The sequence below is a fragment of the Anabrus simplex genome, chromosome 8 (genome assembly GCF_040414725.1).
Source record: "Anabrus simplex isolate iqAnaSimp1 chromosome 8, ASM4041472v1, whole genome shotgun sequence".
In the NCBI taxonomy this organism is placed as follows: domain Eukaryota; kingdom Metazoa; phylum Arthropoda; class Insecta; order Orthoptera; family Tettigoniidae; genus Anabrus; species Anabrus simplex.
Window position 1 is genome coordinate 91,225,102 of NC_090272.1, and position 20,076 is coordinate 91,245,177.

The 20,076-nt window shown below is 39.8% G+C and overlaps 1 protein-coding gene across 6 annotated transcripts in view; it reads right to left on the reverse strand.

The window, feature by feature from the left end:
* The window catches only part of LOC136878832 (caspase-1), a 513,173-nt gene that overhangs the window by 10,342 nt on the left and 482,755 nt on the right, over window positions 1-20,076 (reverse strand). For all 6 annotated transcript variants that reach the window (XM_067152349.2, XM_067152350.2, XM_067152352.2 and 3 more), the window contains 2 exons: window positions 7,934-8,178; window positions 6,333-6,511 (listed from right to left, as the gene is read on the reverse strand). In XM_067152349.2, the coding sequence (XP_067008450.1) occupies window positions 6,333-6,511; window positions 7,934-8,178 (424 nt within the window). The remainder of the gene's footprint in view (window positions 1-6,332; window positions 6,512-7,933; window positions 8,179-20,076) is intronic.

Below are 20,076 nucleotides of genomic sequence, written 5' to 3' on the forward strand. Positions count from 1 at the left end.
TTTGTTGGTCTCGTTTCATGGCATTAGCGCTCTAATCTATCACCTGTGGGTGTATTAGTATTTTGTTGTAACTGAATGTTTGGTTTGAAATATTAACTTTTCAAGGCGTAATCTCACGTGTAGTGGAGTGCGAGTGAAAATTAATACTGTATGTAATTTACAAGTTAGAGAGTTTTTCCAGCTTTCTGATGAGGAGAAACTTACCTTAAAGACACTCGGAAGACCATTACCTGGTACCACACTTAAATATTTTGCAAAATACTAATACTGTAAATCGACAGTTTAAGAGGGTGTTTACAAGGGAGATTGATTATGTGGTTGCAAAGTTAAAAATGCGTTATTCTGCCTCCCGTGCTTGTTGTTTGGTTGGGGAACCCATGTGGACCAAAGTAAAAGTTACGGACATAAACCACTTAAGTACCAAAATAAAGAAACGTGAATCTTCAGCTGTTCGCATTCAAAACTGTTTCTGACACTTTTTGGAATTGTCAACGTAGCTGCACAACTCGACAGTGCGCATATAAGGAAAATTGCAGTCCATAACAAAAAAATTAGGCATAACAGATATATTAAATATTTTATTATACTGTATTCGTTTCTGTGGTTCTTTTGAAATGGCCTTAAGGGGACACGATGAAACTGAATCATGATCAAACCCAGGTGTTTTCAGAGGACAATCGGGAAAGGCAACTGTTTTCAAAGGAACATCCAAAACCATATTCAAAATTAACTTTTGTAAATTATGTTGGAGGTATGCCAGGAAGAAATATCAAAACAAATAAGGGAATCAGAATTTTTAGCTATTATAGCAGATGAAATCAGTGAAATTTCGAATATATTCCAGATGGCTGTTGTGTACTGTTACATAGTAAGAGGCAAACCAATAGAAAGGTTCTGGAGTTTCCTGTCTCCTGCAAAACATGATGCACAGACATTAGAAGCGTGTTTACTGGAAGAATTAAAGAAGCGCAAAGTAAATGAAACTTCCCAAACGTTAATTGCACAGACACAGGACGGGGCATCCATTATGGCTGGTTCCTCTGGTGGGGTACAAACTACTGTCAAAAAATCTTATCCCAACGCAGAATATGTGCACTGCTATGCCCATCAAGTTAATTTTTTAATGAGCAAGGCGGCATCAATCAATCGCTATGTGAAAATATTTTTATCAAGTTTGCAAGGAATTTGTGCATTCTTCTCCAACAGCCCACAGCGGACCGCAATACTTGAAGAGGGAGTGAGTATACGTTTGCCACAGGCTTGTCCTACTAGGTGGAATTTTCAATAACGATGCATAAACACAGTTTACACATTATAGAGTGTATGAAACAGGTACTGGAAGATGATTCTGTAATGAGTGAAACTACTATTCATCAAGCTCTTGGTCATAAAAAAAAGTTCTTTCCAGTTGTAGTTTTAATTATTGGCTGGAATTCTTCCGTAACGTTATACCACTACTTGAAGTTCTCTTCGGTCAGCTACAACACGGAGACACTGATGCAGGTTCTGCACATCAGGCAGTTTCAGCATCTGAAGTAAACAACTCCAAGATCCGAGAAGAAATTGACCTCACGAGCGGTAATGAACCTACCGATTGGTTATTGAAGAAAAAGAAATTGGACAGACTGAATGGAAAAGATAAGCAAAGGAAGAGTGCGATGTGATCATTTCCAAGGCTAAAGATCGTTTTAGCTTCTCAGGTCATCTTGTAGCTTCATCATTGTTTTTTCCAGAGGAGTTCCCCTTGTACTGTTCTAAGTTCCCTGAAGGTACCTTATATGTACATGTTTTTGGACAAACTGAAACTACGCCATGAACTATTTTCCATCTACTTAGCACAAGAATTCAGATCATTGTCTGGTGCTGTTAATCTAGCAGAGTTTATAATAACCAACAACCTAGAGAAGAAGTTCACAGAGTGCTTGAAACTATTGAAGTTAATTCTTACAATCCCTGTGACGTCTGTCGAAGCAGAAAGATATTTTTTGAAGAGGATAATAACTTTCTTTAGGAACTCTATGACCCAGGAAAAATTGTCGGCCTTGGCAATCCTTTCTATAGAAAGAGATCTGGTGATGGAAATTGCAGACTTCAATCAAAGGGTGACTGACAAGTTTGCATCAATGAAAAACAGGAGGGCAAATTTTTTATTCAAGTGATGTAAGAATAACTGTAGTTATACTGTATAATTAAGCTCTTATTTCCTGTGTTTTAATTGCTGGATACATTTCAGTCTTAACAGGAATGCAGTTCATTACTTAAGGATACTAGGGTTTCTTTTTATTTCTGTAAGATTCTCATTTGAAAATTTTGGTGCAACACCCAGGTTCAGATACCACCAACTGCCACTGATAAACAGTATATCATACCAATTGCAACAGACGGACTAGGAACGCTGGTAACTAATAAGAGATGAGATAGTAAGATGCAAGCAGTAGAAATGAAATACTTAAGAACATTGGTTAAAAAGACAAGAAGGGATAGAATTCAAAATATTAAAATCAGAGAAGAGCTAAATATAGAACCGTTAGTACAGAAGATACAGAAAGCAAGACTGAGATGGTTCGGACATGTAAAAAGAATGGGAAAGGAACGGGTAGCAAGAAGGGAATTTGAAAGAGAAGTTAAGGGAAAGAGACCAGTTGGAAGACCAAGAAGAAGGTGGATGGATCAGATCTGGAAGGACATTAGAGAAGCTGGATTGGATGTGGCAGAAGTAATGGAGCAGGAAAAGTGGAAGGACAGAAAGAGTGGAGGAGGCTTGTTAATCACACCTGGGTGAGTGGGACAATGGTGATGATGATGATGATCTATTGTACGATCTGGCAAGTCATTTTTGAGAATGTGGACAAGGTTAAGAAATTTTGTGGTGCTTAATTGTTCAAGTGAGTTTTCTAACCAACATTTGCCCTTCTGAGTCTTCTTTGTTCATTAGTCTAGCATCCTCTGATGAATCACTTCAAAGGATACCAAGCATTTTACTGAAATGCTCTTGAGGGTCAATGTACAATATTTATAAAGAACCACTTTTAGATTGGAAAAGGCAGTAAAGTAAAAATACAAATATATACAATGTTTCTAAAATATGAAGAACTTTTTATCTGAGAAATATTATGTCAGATTTAGAAATAGTATTAAAAAACTACAAGAAATTTATAGTACTTGAAAAGGAATCAGCTTCCTTCAATTTTCTGAAATGTTAGTCAGTTTAACTTTTTCAATATGTGAAATCAGGGAATTGTAAAACTCAAACAGGAAAATGTAGCAAACTTTGCGTAGCCAGTAGTGCTCTTGAGGGATAAAGATTAGAGATTATAAGAGAAAAACACAGAAGTTGGTGGTAATATCACCTTCACAGGTCAAACCTAACACGTTACTCCTGCTTCACTCGAGGCTTGATTGAATAGATAACGCAATATGCACCTAACAGTCACACTTCAACTGACAAGCTCTGTGACATTAGGCCATGTTGATATTTTAAATATATAAATTTTCAACTACTCTTTGGCAGTACTATGATGAAAAAAGATAGGGTAGTGGGAGCCCAGGCATTTATAGCAGTATGAAGGCTAAGTGATGACCTCTCAGACTGGTGTTTCTAGGTTCAGTGCAGCCATTCTTCAATCATCTAGCCCTCACAGTGCACACGAAACCTATTCATACCGACTGCCACACCAATAAGGACTCTAACCATCACCCTAAACAGGTACTGGCGATGAGGACACTGTTCGAGGGAACTATGATATTGTATCAACCAGACCTGTACCAGAACAAAGTGGTGCATCTCTTCTTGGCTTTAGAAGCTAATGGGTACAGCAAAACTGAGATTAAGAGGGCTTTAGTCTCCTCCATAAGCTTAAGAGAAAAAAAAAAAAAAAACACACACACACACACGAGGAAAGGATTCCTTCCATACATCTGAGTGATTATGGATAGGACTGGCAAGGTTTTAAAGCATCGCAACCAGAAGAATTCCTTTACAACAACGAAGAAAATATTGCAACTGTTATGCTCAGCTAAGGATCCTTGGGACCCTCTCTCCATGGAGGCATGTACTGTATTCCCTATTCATACAGGAAGGTTTATACCGGTACTACCAAATGCAGCATTAACACTAGGTGGAAAGAACACGAGCATCACCGTTTCATCCAACCAGAAATTTCTGCAAAGTTGGAGCTCGACCATGAAATTAAATTTGAGCAAACCATGGTTCTGTCTACCACCATCAGTATGATGACTGGATCTGCCGACAAGATTGGAGGCGATGATAAAAACTGTATCAACAGGAAAGAAGAGGGCAAAGATATTAACAGAGTTTGGGGACAGTTGCTTACTGCACTCTGTAATTCAACCTTGTGAACTTCAAAATTTCTATGCAAATTGCATTTTACAACATACAGCACTCGATAATAAGCCATTCAACACTTAATTGTCCGACTCGTTGGTTGAATGGTCAGCGTACTGGCCTTCGGTTCAAAGGGTCCCAGGTTTGATTCCCGGCTGGGTTGGGGATTTTAATCTTCATTGGTTAATTCCAATGGCACGGGGGCTGGGTGTTTGTGCTGTCTCCAATATTCCTGCAACTCACACAGCACAATATCCTCCACCACAATAACACACAGTTACCTACACATGGCAGATGCCACCCACCCTCATCGGAGGGTCTGTCTTACAAGGGCTGCACTCGGCTAGAAATAGCAACACGAAATAAATTATTATAACACTTAATTCAGAAGCCATGAAACGTGCTAAATGAATCTATTACTGCTGTACAATAAGTAATTGTGCTGTATGCTTTACAGATGCTTATCACAGGCAAACCAAGACCAAGACCTCACTGGACGAGCTATTTAAGTTACTGTTTCCATTAATGCTTTCACAGCCCGTACTTATAGACATGATATTGTATAGGTTTTTGGGCTTGTGCCGTGTCAAGAAAATAAGGTGAAATTCTTAACGTTTCGCAGAAAACTGTGCTCTGCGTCCTCAGAATTCTCGACTGTCCACGAGAAAGGCTTCTTAAACAATGACACTTTTGAATTTGGAACGTTATAATAGAAGTGTAAATGGTACGTTCATTCACCATGCTTCGAACTCGACAAACGCTAGCGTTGTGCCACGTCCTGGGGTCCATCTGGTGGTGAATGAACGTACCATTTACACTTCTACTTCTATTATAACGTTCCAAATTCAAAAGTGTCTTTGTTTAAGAAGCCTTTTTTGTGGACAGTCGAGAATTCTTCTGAGGATGCAGAGCACAGTTTTCTGCGAAACGTTAAGAATTTCACATAATTTTCTTGACACGGCACAAGCCCAAAAACCTATACAATATCACATATAAGTTACTGTTGACCATAATAGGTGCAATTCTATAACGACATGTACAAACTCATTAAAAACTATTTAAAATAGTATTTGGTTAAATCCGCCTTGTCAATACACTTTGTTTGTTTGTCCAACCTTTGTCCCATTTCTCTACGTGGTAGGGTATGAGATAAGGTGAATCTGGGTGGGGTGTTTTATGACCGGATGCCCTTCTTGATGTCAACCTCATTAGAGTAGTTAATGAGATGAAATGAATGACGTGGTATATGATGGTATGAAGGGAGAGGGTGAAATCTGCTGCCGGCACATAGCCTACTCCTGTCTAATAGCAACAAGGGATCTGCTCTGGGCTTAACATCTCCATCCGACGGACGAATTACCATCAACAGTGTCATATGCCCTCATTCCATATGAGCACTGCAGAGAGGTTTGGAATTTAATCCAGGCTTTTGGCATGCAATCTAGTGATTAGAAATTGTATACAACCACCTCTCCTAAACCAGCTAACCATGGTGTCAGACCGTTTAGACTTGAACGCCTTAACGATCATGGCCACCAGGTGAGCTAAGTCAATACACTTTCATGAAATTTATTCATCGTATGTGTTTGGAGAACAATAAGCATTCTCTTCATCAGCGATCTACAAACTTATTTCAATTGTCAAGTCAACTTTAACCAGAATACCGATTTAAATAGTTTTTAATGAGTCTATATAGGTTAGGCAGCTACTGGACTTGCCCAGAGGTGGCACATGGAATAAACAGCAACTCTACTGAAGCTCGCTCTGTATACAACTAATAAAAACTATTTCTTCATGTTCACAAAAGCTAGAAATGTGTTTATTTTAAGTCTGTAGACCAGGATAATACGTCATTGAAATCAGAGCCGTGGTAATGAGATTTGTTGGGGTCAAGATCTGAAAATACAGGCATAATGTTTGAGATTGAAATTTGGAAAGATAAGCATTTATTACACATTACTAAATTTATACAATTCAATAATCATACCTGGATGAAGAATATCTTGGGTTTTCCAGCTAACGTAGGACACTTGTCTGCTGTGAACGGAGCCCATAGACTCTCCACTTTATAGGGATAATCTTTGGCCAAAATGAATCCTGTGCCCATGCCGTGTGACAGAACGGTGACAATCATGCAATCTGCATCGCTGTGGTCTTGTTCTGCCACTGGAAGACATTACATGCAAATGATTACGCTCCAAGTAACAGTTAAAAAAAAAAAAAAAAAAAAAAAATGACATTTTCCTGAAAAAAATGTGTTTGATATCATTAAAAATATGAACTGAACGCTACTGAGAGGTACACAAGTTCTTTAGGAACCATGAACATGATTGTCAACCTATGTCTATTATTTCAGAAAGCTTTTTCTTAACCTGCACATCACATGTAGATATCATATCATATATACTATTGATGATGATGATGATGATGCTTGTTTAAAGGGGCCTAACATCTAGGTCATGACTACAGACAGCTGAACAACTACTTCAAGAAGACTGTTGTCTTAACATACGAAATTAACATCTTTAACAGTCTATCAGCTTTAATTTTTCTTATCCTCCAATAGGAGTACCTATTCAAGGAAACACATTTCTACTTCATTATAAAGATTGAGCTGTTTATTGCTCTTCTCTCAACAGGTTTTGGGCGCATTGACTTAGCGCTCCAGAGAGTGTAATCTTGTGAACTTGTGACATGCAGCTTTATTTTAACCAAGGACATTGTAATAATTTTATGTTAGACAAACACCTACATTGATATCATCTTTTTACGATTTGTAAGAACAATCAGGATCCTGATTATTCACCTTTCAGGTTTGAATTTGAGGCTGATGATGCCCTTAAAATGGGCAAAACATGGGAACATGTCCCTTGTAACTTTTTATGATAACATTTTATTCTTAACTGACTAGATCTCTCTGTATTGAATAGGTGGATATTAAAAATAACACTTGTAACATACTTTGTATTTACATACATTTCAATACAGACCTAACATGAGAATTGTAACGGTTATCAAAATTATTTGACAGGTAAATAAATGAGGTCTGTTCTAAACATAACTGAACTTTGGAAATGTCATGCATATGCAAAGTCTTAGCAATTTCTGGAGAGTGGAGCTGCATAGTGGTATCCTCTGTAAATAAGCAGCCATCTGCTGTGCATTTTTGAAATAGTTATCACCCAGCACCTGTTAATTTGAGAGTATGTGTTGCAACTATCGAGATATCTGAATGCTATGGGCAGTGTATCACATTTGCTTTTGCTTCAAACTGGAGAAAACATTTACAAAGATGTACCAAATGATAAAGACAGTTTATGGCAATTCCCTGAGAAGGAAGTAAGAGTGGTAAGTCAGGTTGAACGTGAAAGTGTTGTTCATCGTATTTTCTTAATATCAACAGTGCTGTGCACCATGAATTTCTACTGTGTGTGTCAAACGGTGAACTGCTGATATTATCTCAAAGTATTGAGATGTTCAAGAGAAAATGTGTGCAGAAAAAGACCAGACTTGTTGGAAAACTAAAATACTTAAGACAGCTATTTGCTTTTATAAATCAACATTATTTATAAAAGAGAATGTACTCACAATTATCAATTATTTTCTTGATTTCATGACAATTTTTATTGTGATAGATCATGATGTCAAAACCAAGTGCTGTATACAGCCTCTCCAAGTTTTTCACATCTGCATCCGATCCTACTCGTTTGGACATGTCCAACATTTCAAACTCTTCGTTATTGAAGATGACCGCATGGCCCCTTCGTGGATGGTTCATGTTATACTCTTCGGAATCCCTCTCAACAGGCATCCATGCCTCCACAGTAGGTAAACTGCAACAGAGAAAGAGGTATTATTTAATACCTAGGGCACATTAGGAAAACAATACTCATCATACAAAGTCTATGACATTTCCTATTTTTTACCACTTGTATTAATCCTTTGTCATTTTTGCCTCTTCCTTTATAGGCTATAGTGTTGTTCTTATCCTGCATTTCCCACATCAAGACTGAAGATCTGTAAATGCAACTCCTCAACGCGCAGTTCTCATGAAGCTCAGAAACAGAAAGGAGTCTGAGAAGAAATGAATGTAGAAGAACTGGTTTGATGAAGAGAGCCCATTAATTTGAAAATGTGGAGATTGTCCTCGTCCTTTTAGGATTTCATGTTTGTCCTCGTTTCCTTTTATTGTTTTGTTCCCCATGGTACAACAACCCTGAAAGACCACGGCCTAAACAAGCGAGATTACGTGATGGTGTGCAGTGGCGAAGCTATTAATTAATGAATGGATAGGCAGGAAATCTTACCTTAAAGTTTCCTGGAGTAGTTCCAAACGAGTTTTCTTGGTTGCAAAATGGTCAATCACACGGTCTTTCAATACTTGATCACTCATCAATTCCTTCACAAGCATTTTCTCAATAGCAATAGCACTAATACTGCCGAGTCTTTCATTGTTCATTGAATTACGCGAAATATGTTTTCATCCTCTTCAGAGTGCTCATACTCCTTTCAGAGGAAGCCGTGGTCACAGGAAATGTTAACAGTAAACAAATCAATTATGACACTTCCACATACACTGGTTCGGGGCACTGAGGGCAATATAATGTAAAAGTTTTTGAGGGAACGAATGTTTTTCTATATCAGAATAAATGTTAATCCATTCATTTTCCAATCTTTCCCTATTAAAAATGGGGTAAATGTTCATAAGACTGTTCATTTTAATAGCAGGGAAGCTCTCTATGTAAAACTATGAACTAAGTTGGATCCAACAACTCAACAAACTGGATGCTTTCAAAATCACCAAACCATATTTCCACTTGCATAATTAATAAATGTTTTATTGCGCACAAATGTGCATGGACAAAATTCTTATAAGTAATCGTCTGTACAGAATTTTGTTAAGGATTCTATTCTCAGTTTACACTTAAGTACGTGATAGCATTCACAAAGTTCGCCGCATCTTTTGCACCTGCAGTCCGGACTTGGCTCATGAAAACTCGCTTTAATACACAGGTATTGGTGAAACCCATGGACTGAGAGTGTGGTCACAACGTGTCTCAACTCATAGCCTCCTTGAGTCCAGTTGCGGTTGATCATCGCATCACACTGGTAAAAGTCCCACCATATGCTGTCCCTTTTTTGGTGAAGCTCTTATAGGAGTTTCTTATATGCTGGGGTGGCCGGGAGCAGTAGTTTCAAATACAGCTCTTCCACAAAGAATAATTCCCTCGACAGTTGGTATAAGAGGCGTGATGGAGTGTACTTTGACAGGCAAAGTACTTTCTTTAAATGGAATGCTTTCACCTTCTCTATACTATGTAGTTGCCTCTTTCCAAGATATATCCATATATTTTCTAATCCATAGGTGGCTACAGGACTAACCTTAAGATGAAATAACTCGATGGCACATGAAAGTGAGAGATGGCTCAAAGATCTGATGTCGTTAATGGATTTTATGGCAGCATTTAGTCTGTCTTTTACATGTAAAGAGAACACGTTCCCCGGTGTTTGAAAAGTGACACCTAGGTACTTAAAATTTGTGAGTGACTTTACTTGCTGGTCATTGATTAAGAATGTTCCCCGTTTTCCTCCTTTTCTGAAGGTCAGAAAGACAGTCTTATTTTCATTTAACCTCAGCTGGTTCTCTTCTGCCCATTTCGTAACTTTATTAAAAGTAGTCTGCAAATCCAACTGAGAATTGACGTCAGAACCATGTCATCTGCATACATGAGAATATTGACATTTTCTGAATTTACTCTTTGTACAATGTCAGCTGTGGTGGCAATGAAAAGCAATGGGCTTACGGGGTCGCCTTGAATGACGCCGATGGTTTGAAGTATCGGATATGACTTGGTGATGCCATCACTAATCTCTACCCAGTTGTCTGTAAGGAGACTCTTAATGATTGGAAGTAGATAACAACTAGGCCCGATGATCTTACACAACTTCTCTAATACGATAACTCTATTGATCGTATCAAAAGCCTTAGATAATAAAGGTTGCATGAAGTTTTCCCTTTGGATTTGCGAGAGCTTCATTAATATACTGTTGTAGACAATCGATTGCTTGAATGGTTGATCTTCTTCTGAAGCCAAACTGGGAATCTGGGAGCTTGTCGTCTATTAATATTGTGAGGCGCTTACATACTAGCTGAGTCAGTGTCTTTAAGAGTGTGCATTCCAGAGCAATTCCTCTGTACAAATTGGGGTCTGCTGTATCACCTTTGCCCTTATACATCATTTTTATTGTGGACTTAGCCCAGCAGTCTGGTATCTTACCCTGTTGTAAACATTCATTCAATAACTGGCAAATCGATTCTTTCAACAAAGGGAATATCCCTTTCAAATGTTCATTATAAATGTTATCTGGACCACATGCTTTCTCATTTTTTAGGCTTTTAACAGTTTCTTCTATTTCTTCAAGCGTAAATCTCTCCGAGTCATTCGGGATAACTGATGGGTCGACATGAAAACTGATTGGCCGTGTGTCCCTCTCCTGAAGAATTGCACGAAGGTGCGTTTCCCAAACATCCATTGGTATATTACGAGAAAACTTTGGCTGTTTAGGACGCAAAGCTTTGTAAGGGTCTAAGGGTCCTGAGTAGCCTCTTCAATTAAACGTTTTTCTTCCTTTTCCAAAAACTTCTGATGGACTTGTTTAGCTATGGCTTTATATTCTCTTCTTAAATTAGCGTAGTACTCCAGCCGTTCTATCGTGCGCTGCAATTTTTCTGCATGCAGGGCTAACAAAGCTGTTTTTCTTGCTTTGTAGCATGCATCTGTAAACCATGGTTTTGCTTTTCTATTGTTAATTACTGTAGGAGGTATTGCCTTCTTAAGAATTTCCTCCAGTTTTAAAGCAGCCTGATTGAGAGTCCCTTTGTTTAGTGTGTCGATCATTGCTTTGTTGTCTGAATCCTCTAGTACTGTTAAGTCCAATGTTCTTCTCAACTTTAAAGGCTGTAACTTCTGTGACTCATACCGTTTATTAGCAGCGTTGTTTTCACGGGCAGATGCTTCTTCTCAGCTTCCATGATAACACTTTGACATTTGGTGGTTATACTAGAATTTATGAAAGCAAGAACAATTGTACTCATATATGTTGGCTGTTCCTACTTGTTGATTAGTATTAGCCCTTCTTCTTCTTCTAGATAGCTCAAAACTTCTTTCGACTTCTGTAATTCTGTATCTACACGGCAATTGAGATCACCCGCTAGAATGATGGGATCGTCCTTAGTTACCATATTCAAGCAGTTACCTATTTCTTCTATAATATCTGTGGATGTAAACTCTGGTTGAAAATAAACACATAAGTACGCACTGCCTTGTTCGTATTACTAACGTGTTCTTTGACTTATGTTGTATAGCGAATGGTGCGAGATTCTCTTTGAAAAACCAGGCGGCGCCAAGGTGTCAAGAATTTCATATGTTAAAATTTTGAGTGTTTGGAATGTCCTGTCATCTACATTTATCTCACTATTTAGTTCGCGACATTTTTCAACGCAAGAGGATCCTGTATTTTCTAATCGCATATCCTTGAGGATACCAGTGGTTTTTCTAATTTCAGTATTGCACAGAATTACATCACATGTGTTTTTATGTTGCAGTAGAGCAAAGAGATGGTCTGTATAAATAAAAATATTCTCTATAGAGACAGAGCAAATAAATGAATTGGGCCTTCTTGAGTATGGTAAGCAACCCAACAGCTGAGTCCGGCTAAATGGTTAGCGTGCTGGCCTTTGGTCACAGGGGTCCCGAGTTCGATTCCTGACAGGTTCGGGAATTTGAACCATCATTGGTTAATTTCGCTGGCCCGGTGGCCGGGTGTATGTGTCGTCTTCATCATCATTTCATGCTCATCACGATGCGCATGTCACCTACGGGCGTCAACTCAAAAGACCTGCATCTGGCGAGCCGAACATGTCCTCGGACACTCCCGGCACTAAAAGCCATAAGCCATTTCATTTCCCAACAGCTGAATTGTACGACTCGCTGTCCCAACCCTTATTTTCTGCAATGTCTTCAAAATCCTGTCTTAGATCATCGTAGTATGAAAATACTGTGTGGACTGCTCTCGTATTAAAGCTCCTCGACATGCTTGTAGAAGTCTGAATCCTTTGGATTCCAGAAGATGAGCTCTTTTCGAGGATCTACTAAAAATGAATGAAACCCTGTCAGATTATGAAGAGCCTGACTGGTTTTATTGTTTTAACTTGTGGGCATAACAGTGTAGAAACAAGTAGAAATATTGCCCTTGGGCAAACTTGTTTAACGTAGGCTAATGCTGAACAGCCCCATGCTTTCCTGCCATTGTGGAGCATCCGTCATATGTTTGACATACAACTTTATCAATCACTCCCCACTTTCGCAGAATACAGTATCTACAATTAATTCTGATCTTCCTGTGGGAGCCGTTTTGAGCAGAACCGAAATATTACACTAACTTGAGATCTGTTTGATACATCTAAGGTCTCGTCTGCCTGAATACCAATGAAATCACAATCTAACTATGCTTTGATTGTCTCCTGAATGATGGCAGTTCATTCTGTTTTTCACTTTATGTGTCTTTAAAGCCCGATGTGGACTGGAGATGACCTCGAATGTACTGTTCGTGTTCTGAAAGAAAATAACTCTAGGTAATTGCCCCTGTTGATCGAGTCTTCCCCTTCAAAATGAACTCTAAATCCAAGCTCCTGTTTCCCAAGAAAAAAAAAGTCAACAAGTCTCTCAACAAAAAGCCGATTTTTTTTCATGGCTTCGTTCCCGGACGATGTCCAGTCTTGTTTTACATTACTAACAGTCCATGTCTGAATTGCCACAAATACAGCCAATAATGCACGGATTGCCTACTAATTCAAAAGAAAAACACACAGTTAACAATACGGTACTTCATTGTAACCTACGCGCGGGGAGTTTCTACATTTTCATCTTTCAAATATCACAGACTCTCTGGGGTCTAGACCTTGCAAAACAAAACAAGAAGTGTTGGGTGAGACAAGTTACAGACTGCTTCCCTCCTGTCAGAACAAGTAGTCTGCTGTCGCCATCTAGCGGGGCGATCAGCGAAGCACATCATCTGCTGTCATCATATAGCACATATCAAAAAGAGATAATTGTTGATTTAACACAATAACAACAACAGATAAATTTGTTACGATATTTCTGTTTAATCGTATTTCTTAGGGTAGGCATTGCCTCAAATGACTCCAAGTAGTTTCGCCACTGGTGGTGTGTGGTCGGCACGACAAATCCTCTCGGCCGTTATTTTTGGCTTTCTATTTGGCCGCTATTTCGCCGTCAGACAGCTTCTCTATTGTAATCACGACCTCGTACCAGCCCTCCAGCCCTCAGATCTAGGTAAAAATCCTTGACCTGGCCGGGAATCGAACCCGGAGCCTCGGGCAAGAGGCAGGCACGCTACCCCTACACCGCGGGACCCGCTTGTCATTTTGTTCCAGTACTGGTAAAAATCTGTCAAAAAAAGTAGCACACCAGATTTCCTTCAATTTAATTTCAAAACTATACAGACTAGCAAAAATATAACTGATTTTGAAAGAGGAAGGTCCAAAGGGTCTACCCAAATAACTTTCGAGGATGGGCGGCGCAATAATAAGTAGCGTGAGCCTCCGCTATTTTTCGGTGAAATCGGAGCTCGGAGCTTGCGGTAAAATTAGTATACTGTAACTCGGAACCGCGACGTACCGCGAGGTGCGTTCGTTTCGTCTATACGGTAACTATAGATATCTGCAGTGATGGGAAAACGACGGTAAGTTACCATACGTTCTGTTGGTTGTTTATTATTAGTATAGCACTATATGAGGGCCGTTCGCAATCCGCCACCTGCGACCCGCCCGGTAGCTGAGGCTCGCCCCGGGCAGCAAATGCTGTTTGCTGTTAAACTCAAATGCCCAAAGTTTGCCGAAACAGCTCTGCAAAGTATTGGGGTCTTACCAATACTGTGAATTCTGAAAGATATTTCAGTAAATACAATTTCATTCTAAGTGATAAGAACAAGTTGTTCGAGTAAGTTCTATGATTTCCTTCAACAGTATAACTGTTTCATGAACGCGACTTAAGTTAATTATGTATGTTTTCAGTAGATGGGCTGTATGTGTTCTAAAACAACACATAGGGAATCTGCCACCTGGGCGACTGCCCTAAATGCAGATCAGTATTTATTATTATTAATATTATTATTATTATTATTATTATTATTATTATTATTATTATTATTATTATTATTATTATTATTATTATTATAGAATGTTCGTGAGGTACCGTCAAATTAAATGAGGGACATCGTGGTATTGATATAGGCTACTGTCGTTCTTAAATCGTGGAATTTGACGTGGTAATCGGTCATGTCGAAAATATATAAATTGTGATATAAGATTTTGATACCATATGATCTCTGTCGGTATTTCATACTTACGTGAAATTGATTCAGCGCTATTTTCAATGTTGTCGAAATAATAAGAAAGATATTCTTCGAACAAAAATAACTCTGAAATGTGACGTACGAAGACGAACTACACCCAAGTAACTGTGATTCTTTAAGTCTGTTTCTTTCTTCTAAAATTTACTCCCTTTTCTTATTTACCAGTATTTAAAAAAATACATTCTATTTGCAAAATAAACTTAATTTTTGGTGAGTGTTATGAATATTATCTGCTTATGCAGTCGTAATGAACAGAGGATTTTAGTTTATTCAACGGAAGATTCATGAAACAAATGTTATGCTACTTATTATAAATTACATTCGGGGAGAAACTACTTATATAGCTGAATCTTCTCTTTCAACCTGAAGTATTGTACTGATAATCAGTTACCAGTGACTTGTAAGGGAAGTGACAAACGAGCTGTGGAGAATATTGAAATTTTTTGACTTTGGCAAAGTTCACAGTACCTTTTTTTAACAGAGATTCCTCTGGTTTGAGGAGAATTAGTATTATTTCTCAACACGACTCACCTCATTAAACTTCAAAGGGTTGCAACAATGGTTAACTTGCTCAGGCAGCACAATTTAAAAAATATGATATTTAAGTAATATTTTACAAATTTACTGTCTCCTTTTATTACAGTATTTACAAAACAATAACAGTCCATTCCTTGTTTACATTTTTCTCTTCTTTTCCGAAGCAGTCCCATACATTTTACCTCGTTTCCGTACGTTCTTGTTAAAGTCCACCACAGCATAGGATCGAACTTTGAAGAGGTGTCTATTTTTTCTTTTAAATTACAGCACGTTGGAGAACATGTACCGTACTGATACATTCTTCATTCAAAATTTTCTCCGTTACAAGATTTGCATCATTTTGCATTATATAATGCTTATAGTTCCTGTAGTAGACCTCACAGTTACAAATTAATTTCATAACTTCACAATTTGGTTTCTTTAGACCACCCATTTTTTTTAAAAAAAATACGGATGTTTCAGAGCTTGAGTCAGAAAGCTCATAGTTTAAAACCTGTCTGCATATAGGCCTACCACAGATCTTGGTTTTCAATAATGCATTTGTTGTACTACCACCAACGTTAAACAAAGTATTTCTGTTATATGAAGTTAGTTTTTTTTTTTTTTTTCAAGTTGTTTTACGTCGCACCGACACAGATAGGTCTTACGGCGACGATGGGCAGGAACGGGCTAGTTGGAAGGAAGCGTCAGTGGCCCAGGATTTGCCTGGTGAGAAAATGGGAAACCACGGAAAACCATCTTCAGGGCTGCCGACAGTGGGGTTCGAACTGAAGTTAGTTTTGACAAATATTGTAACTGTGGTGTTTGTATGTTGAACTCCTGTTGCCGGACTTTGGGGACAGAACTGAATATTGAATGATCAATGTGACTGAATTAAGGGGTGTAGCAATGTCGGTGGGAGCCATTGAACTGTAGGTAATATTACCTATAGTTCAATGGTGGGTACTGGATGCAGGTTTTAAGTCAGCAGTTGAAGTAGAAGGTATAGCAGAGGCAGTGGAGGCATAATGCAGACCAGAAAGGAATCTAAACAACCTGTATCCCGCAGTAGAGACATTATTATAATTAGGTGCAGAACAACCCACCATTATGTAATAAATATCCATACAAATATAGCACTATTCGTCCCTGCACGCCGTGATTAAAAGCAATACATTCAATGTGACGAAGCGAGCGCTCGTAGGAGAAACTAGAGTTTGATCACATGGTTCATTGCGCATGTATGAACCAAAATGGCGGCTAAGCATACCCATCTTACAGAGCCTTAACCTTACCTACCTACTCACGTAGGTAAGGTTTGACATCACAATGACGTCACTGACTATGGGTCAATGACCTTGCCTGCACACAAAAAATTGCTGACTCGGCAAAAATTCAAATTTCCCGCCAAAAGCGTGGAAAAATGCTGACTAAGCACCAATTGTTTTAGAACATACACAACCTATCTACCGTTTTCGATTTATTATTCAGATATTGCATCAATATTCTGTTTCTATGTTATTCTTTAAAAACAAAAAAACCCCGCGGCGCAACAACCCTGAAGGGCCTTGGCCTACCTAGCGACCGCTGTTCAGCCAGAAGGTCTACGTGTGGTCATCAAGACGAATCCTCTCAGCCGTTATTCTTGGGCTTCTAGACCGGGGCCGCTATTTCACCGTGAGATAGCTCCTCAATTGTAATCACGTAGGTTGAGTGGACTTCGAACCAGCAATGAACCCTCAGATCCAGGTAAAAATCATTGGACTGGCCGTGAATCGAGCCCGGGGCCTCCGGGTAAGAGGCAGGCTCGCTATCCCTATGCCGCCGGGCCGGCCATGTTATTCTTTAGCCTATTTCAATTTAAAATAAATGTACGATTTTATTATATTAAATGCATGTTAGGTTTACTATTAGTTCTATGCAAATACAATTTTTTAATTTCATATTAATGTCATGGGGCATTACTTGCAAGTCAAATTCTACGTTTTCTTCAAAATTCTACAGAATGTTTGATTTCAAAACCACTACCCAACCCCTAGATGTTACTTATACATTACATGGTTGAAGTAACAGGGGTTGAACCCATTCCCACTGCATATGCCTTCAAATATTGATGATGGTGATGATGGTGATGATGGTGATGATGATGATGATGCTTGTTTAAATGGGCCTAATATCTAGGTCATCGGTCACTAATGGTACGAAATGTAATGGCAATTTAACAGTTCAAAATCACACTGACCGCAATAAAAAAGTGATGAAGAATGAATGGATGGATATGAATTTAAAACAATCAGTGGATCCGACCCAGAAACTATCATAAACAATAGTATTACTGACCAAGGGACTGCTTCTAAAGCACAATCCTAAATCGAGGATGCTTGTTGTCTAAATGGGTCCAAAATCCAGGTCAGCGGTCCCTCATAATGGTACTTATCGCTAGTAAATTAGAACTATGGTATTTGTTATGTTGCGGTACTAATCAGAAATAGCGTAGACTCACGGTGTTCCACACATTATGGTACTACTCACATGTATTGTACGTCGCACAGGTAACGCAGACCTATGATGTTTCTCACATAATGGCGCCACTCGGAGGCAACGTAAACCCATGGCGTTCCTCGGCTAGGTGTACTTATCATGGGCGCCGGTTTTCCCCTGGTATTCCTCATATAGCGAGTACTAATCACAGGCAACGTAGACCCACGGTGTCGCTCATATAGTGGTACTAATCACAGGCAACGCGCAGACCCGTGCAGTTTCTCACAATTGTATTAATCACGGGTACTTGGAAACCGACAATGAATCACTTTCTGCTGCTACTAATCACAAATCTATTGTGTACCTAACATAGTGGTACTATTCGCAAGTAAAGGCGACCCATGGTGTTCCCCGCGTGATGGTACTAATCACAAGTAGTTTCATGGCTCTAATACAACCATCCCTTGGTTGCCCCTTTTAGTCATCTCTTACGACAGGCAAGGGATACCGTGGGTGTATTCTTCGTCTGCGTCCCCCACTACAGGAGGTCCATCAAGTATTAATCACTCATTTTTGTTGATGGCTGTGTGATCCCTATCGCTCGTTTATACTTTTGTTTTACATTTCGTGAAAGGAAATCGAACTCACGTTCTTCAAGCGTACGCCTTGATCACCTTTGCTAGGCTACTCCAACTGTCCTGCATATGTCTAAGAACTATCAACGATTCGCTACCTTTGGAGGATGAAATTCATCTCTTATGGTGCATTCACGATGATTTATTTTTACAACCTGCTTTACGTCGCTCCGACACATTTTGGTCTTACGGCGACGATGGGACAGGAAAGTGCTATAAGTGGGAAGCAGCAGTGGCCTTGGTACGGCCCCAGCATTTGCCTGGTGTGGAAACGGGAAACCACGGAAAACCATCTTCAGGGCTGCCGACAGTGGGGTTCTAACCCACTACATTCACGATGAAACAGCGTAAGCTTTCCCGGCCGCTAGTTATAGAATGAATATAGTCCGGGCTGTAGAGTTGGAACTACTCATTCCAGACGTTTCGTCTACAGTTACGGTAGACAACTTCAGTAACCATGTCGAAGTCTCCGTCACATTCCAAAAGTGGCAACAGTTCACGAAACATCTGGAAGGAAGGAAGGAAGGAAGGAAGGAAGGAAGGAAGGAAGGAAGGAAGGAAGGAAGGAAGGAAGGAAGAGGAGTGAACCGCGGCTCTACAAACCGCAAAATATTAATTCCACAGTTCATTTGTTCATTTCATTTGTTCAGTTGTTTTACGTCGCACAGACACAGATAGGTCTTACGGCGACAATGGGACAGGAAAGGGCTAGGAGTGGGAAGGAAGCGGCCGTGGCCTTAAGGTACAGCCCCAGCATTTGCCTGGTATGAAAATGGGAAACCACGGAAAACCATTTTCAGGGCTGCCGACAGTGGGGTTCGAACCTACTATCTCCCGATTACTGGATACTGGCCGCACTTAAGCGACTGCAGCTATCGAGCTCGGTCATTTATTATTATTATTATTATTATTATTATTATTATGTCCAGCTGCACGACTAAATCATTAGCGTGCTGACCTTTAGTCCCGGGGGTCTCGGGTTCGATTCCCGGCCGAGCCGGGGATTTTAACGTTCGTTGGTTAATTCCGATGGCTCGGAGACTGCGTATGTGTACCGTCTCCATCATTAGAATTAACCTTCACAGACGCGCAGGCCATCTATACTCTAATGATCTGCACCAGGCCTCTTCGGCGGCCATACGCCATTATTATTAGCCAGCCGCATGGTTTAGGGGTAGAGTGCCTGCCCCTCACCCAGAGGCCCTGGGTTCGACTCCCGGCCAATCCAGGGGTTTTAATTCTTTTTTTTTTGCTAGGGGCTTTACGTCGCACCGACACAGAGAGGTCTTATGGCGACGATGGGATGGGAAAGGCCTGGAGTTGGAAGGAAGCGGCCGCGGCCTTAATTAAGGTACAGCCCCAGCATTTGCCTGGTGTGAAAATGGGAAACCACGGAAAACCATCTTCAGGGCTGCCGATAGTGGGATTCGAACCTACTATCTCCCGGATGCAAGCTCACAGCCGCGCGCCTCTACACGCACGGCCAACTCGCCCGGTGGTTTTAATTCTAGACTGAAGACTAAAGCGTTGTGAGAGCACCCGTTCGAACTGTCTGATACGCGAGTCATTGCACGGGTACCCTATCAAGAAAACCAAGGAATACGGGTGAGGATATCGTCATCCTGACCACGTGCCACTCCAGTATCTGTAGACCATCTGGAT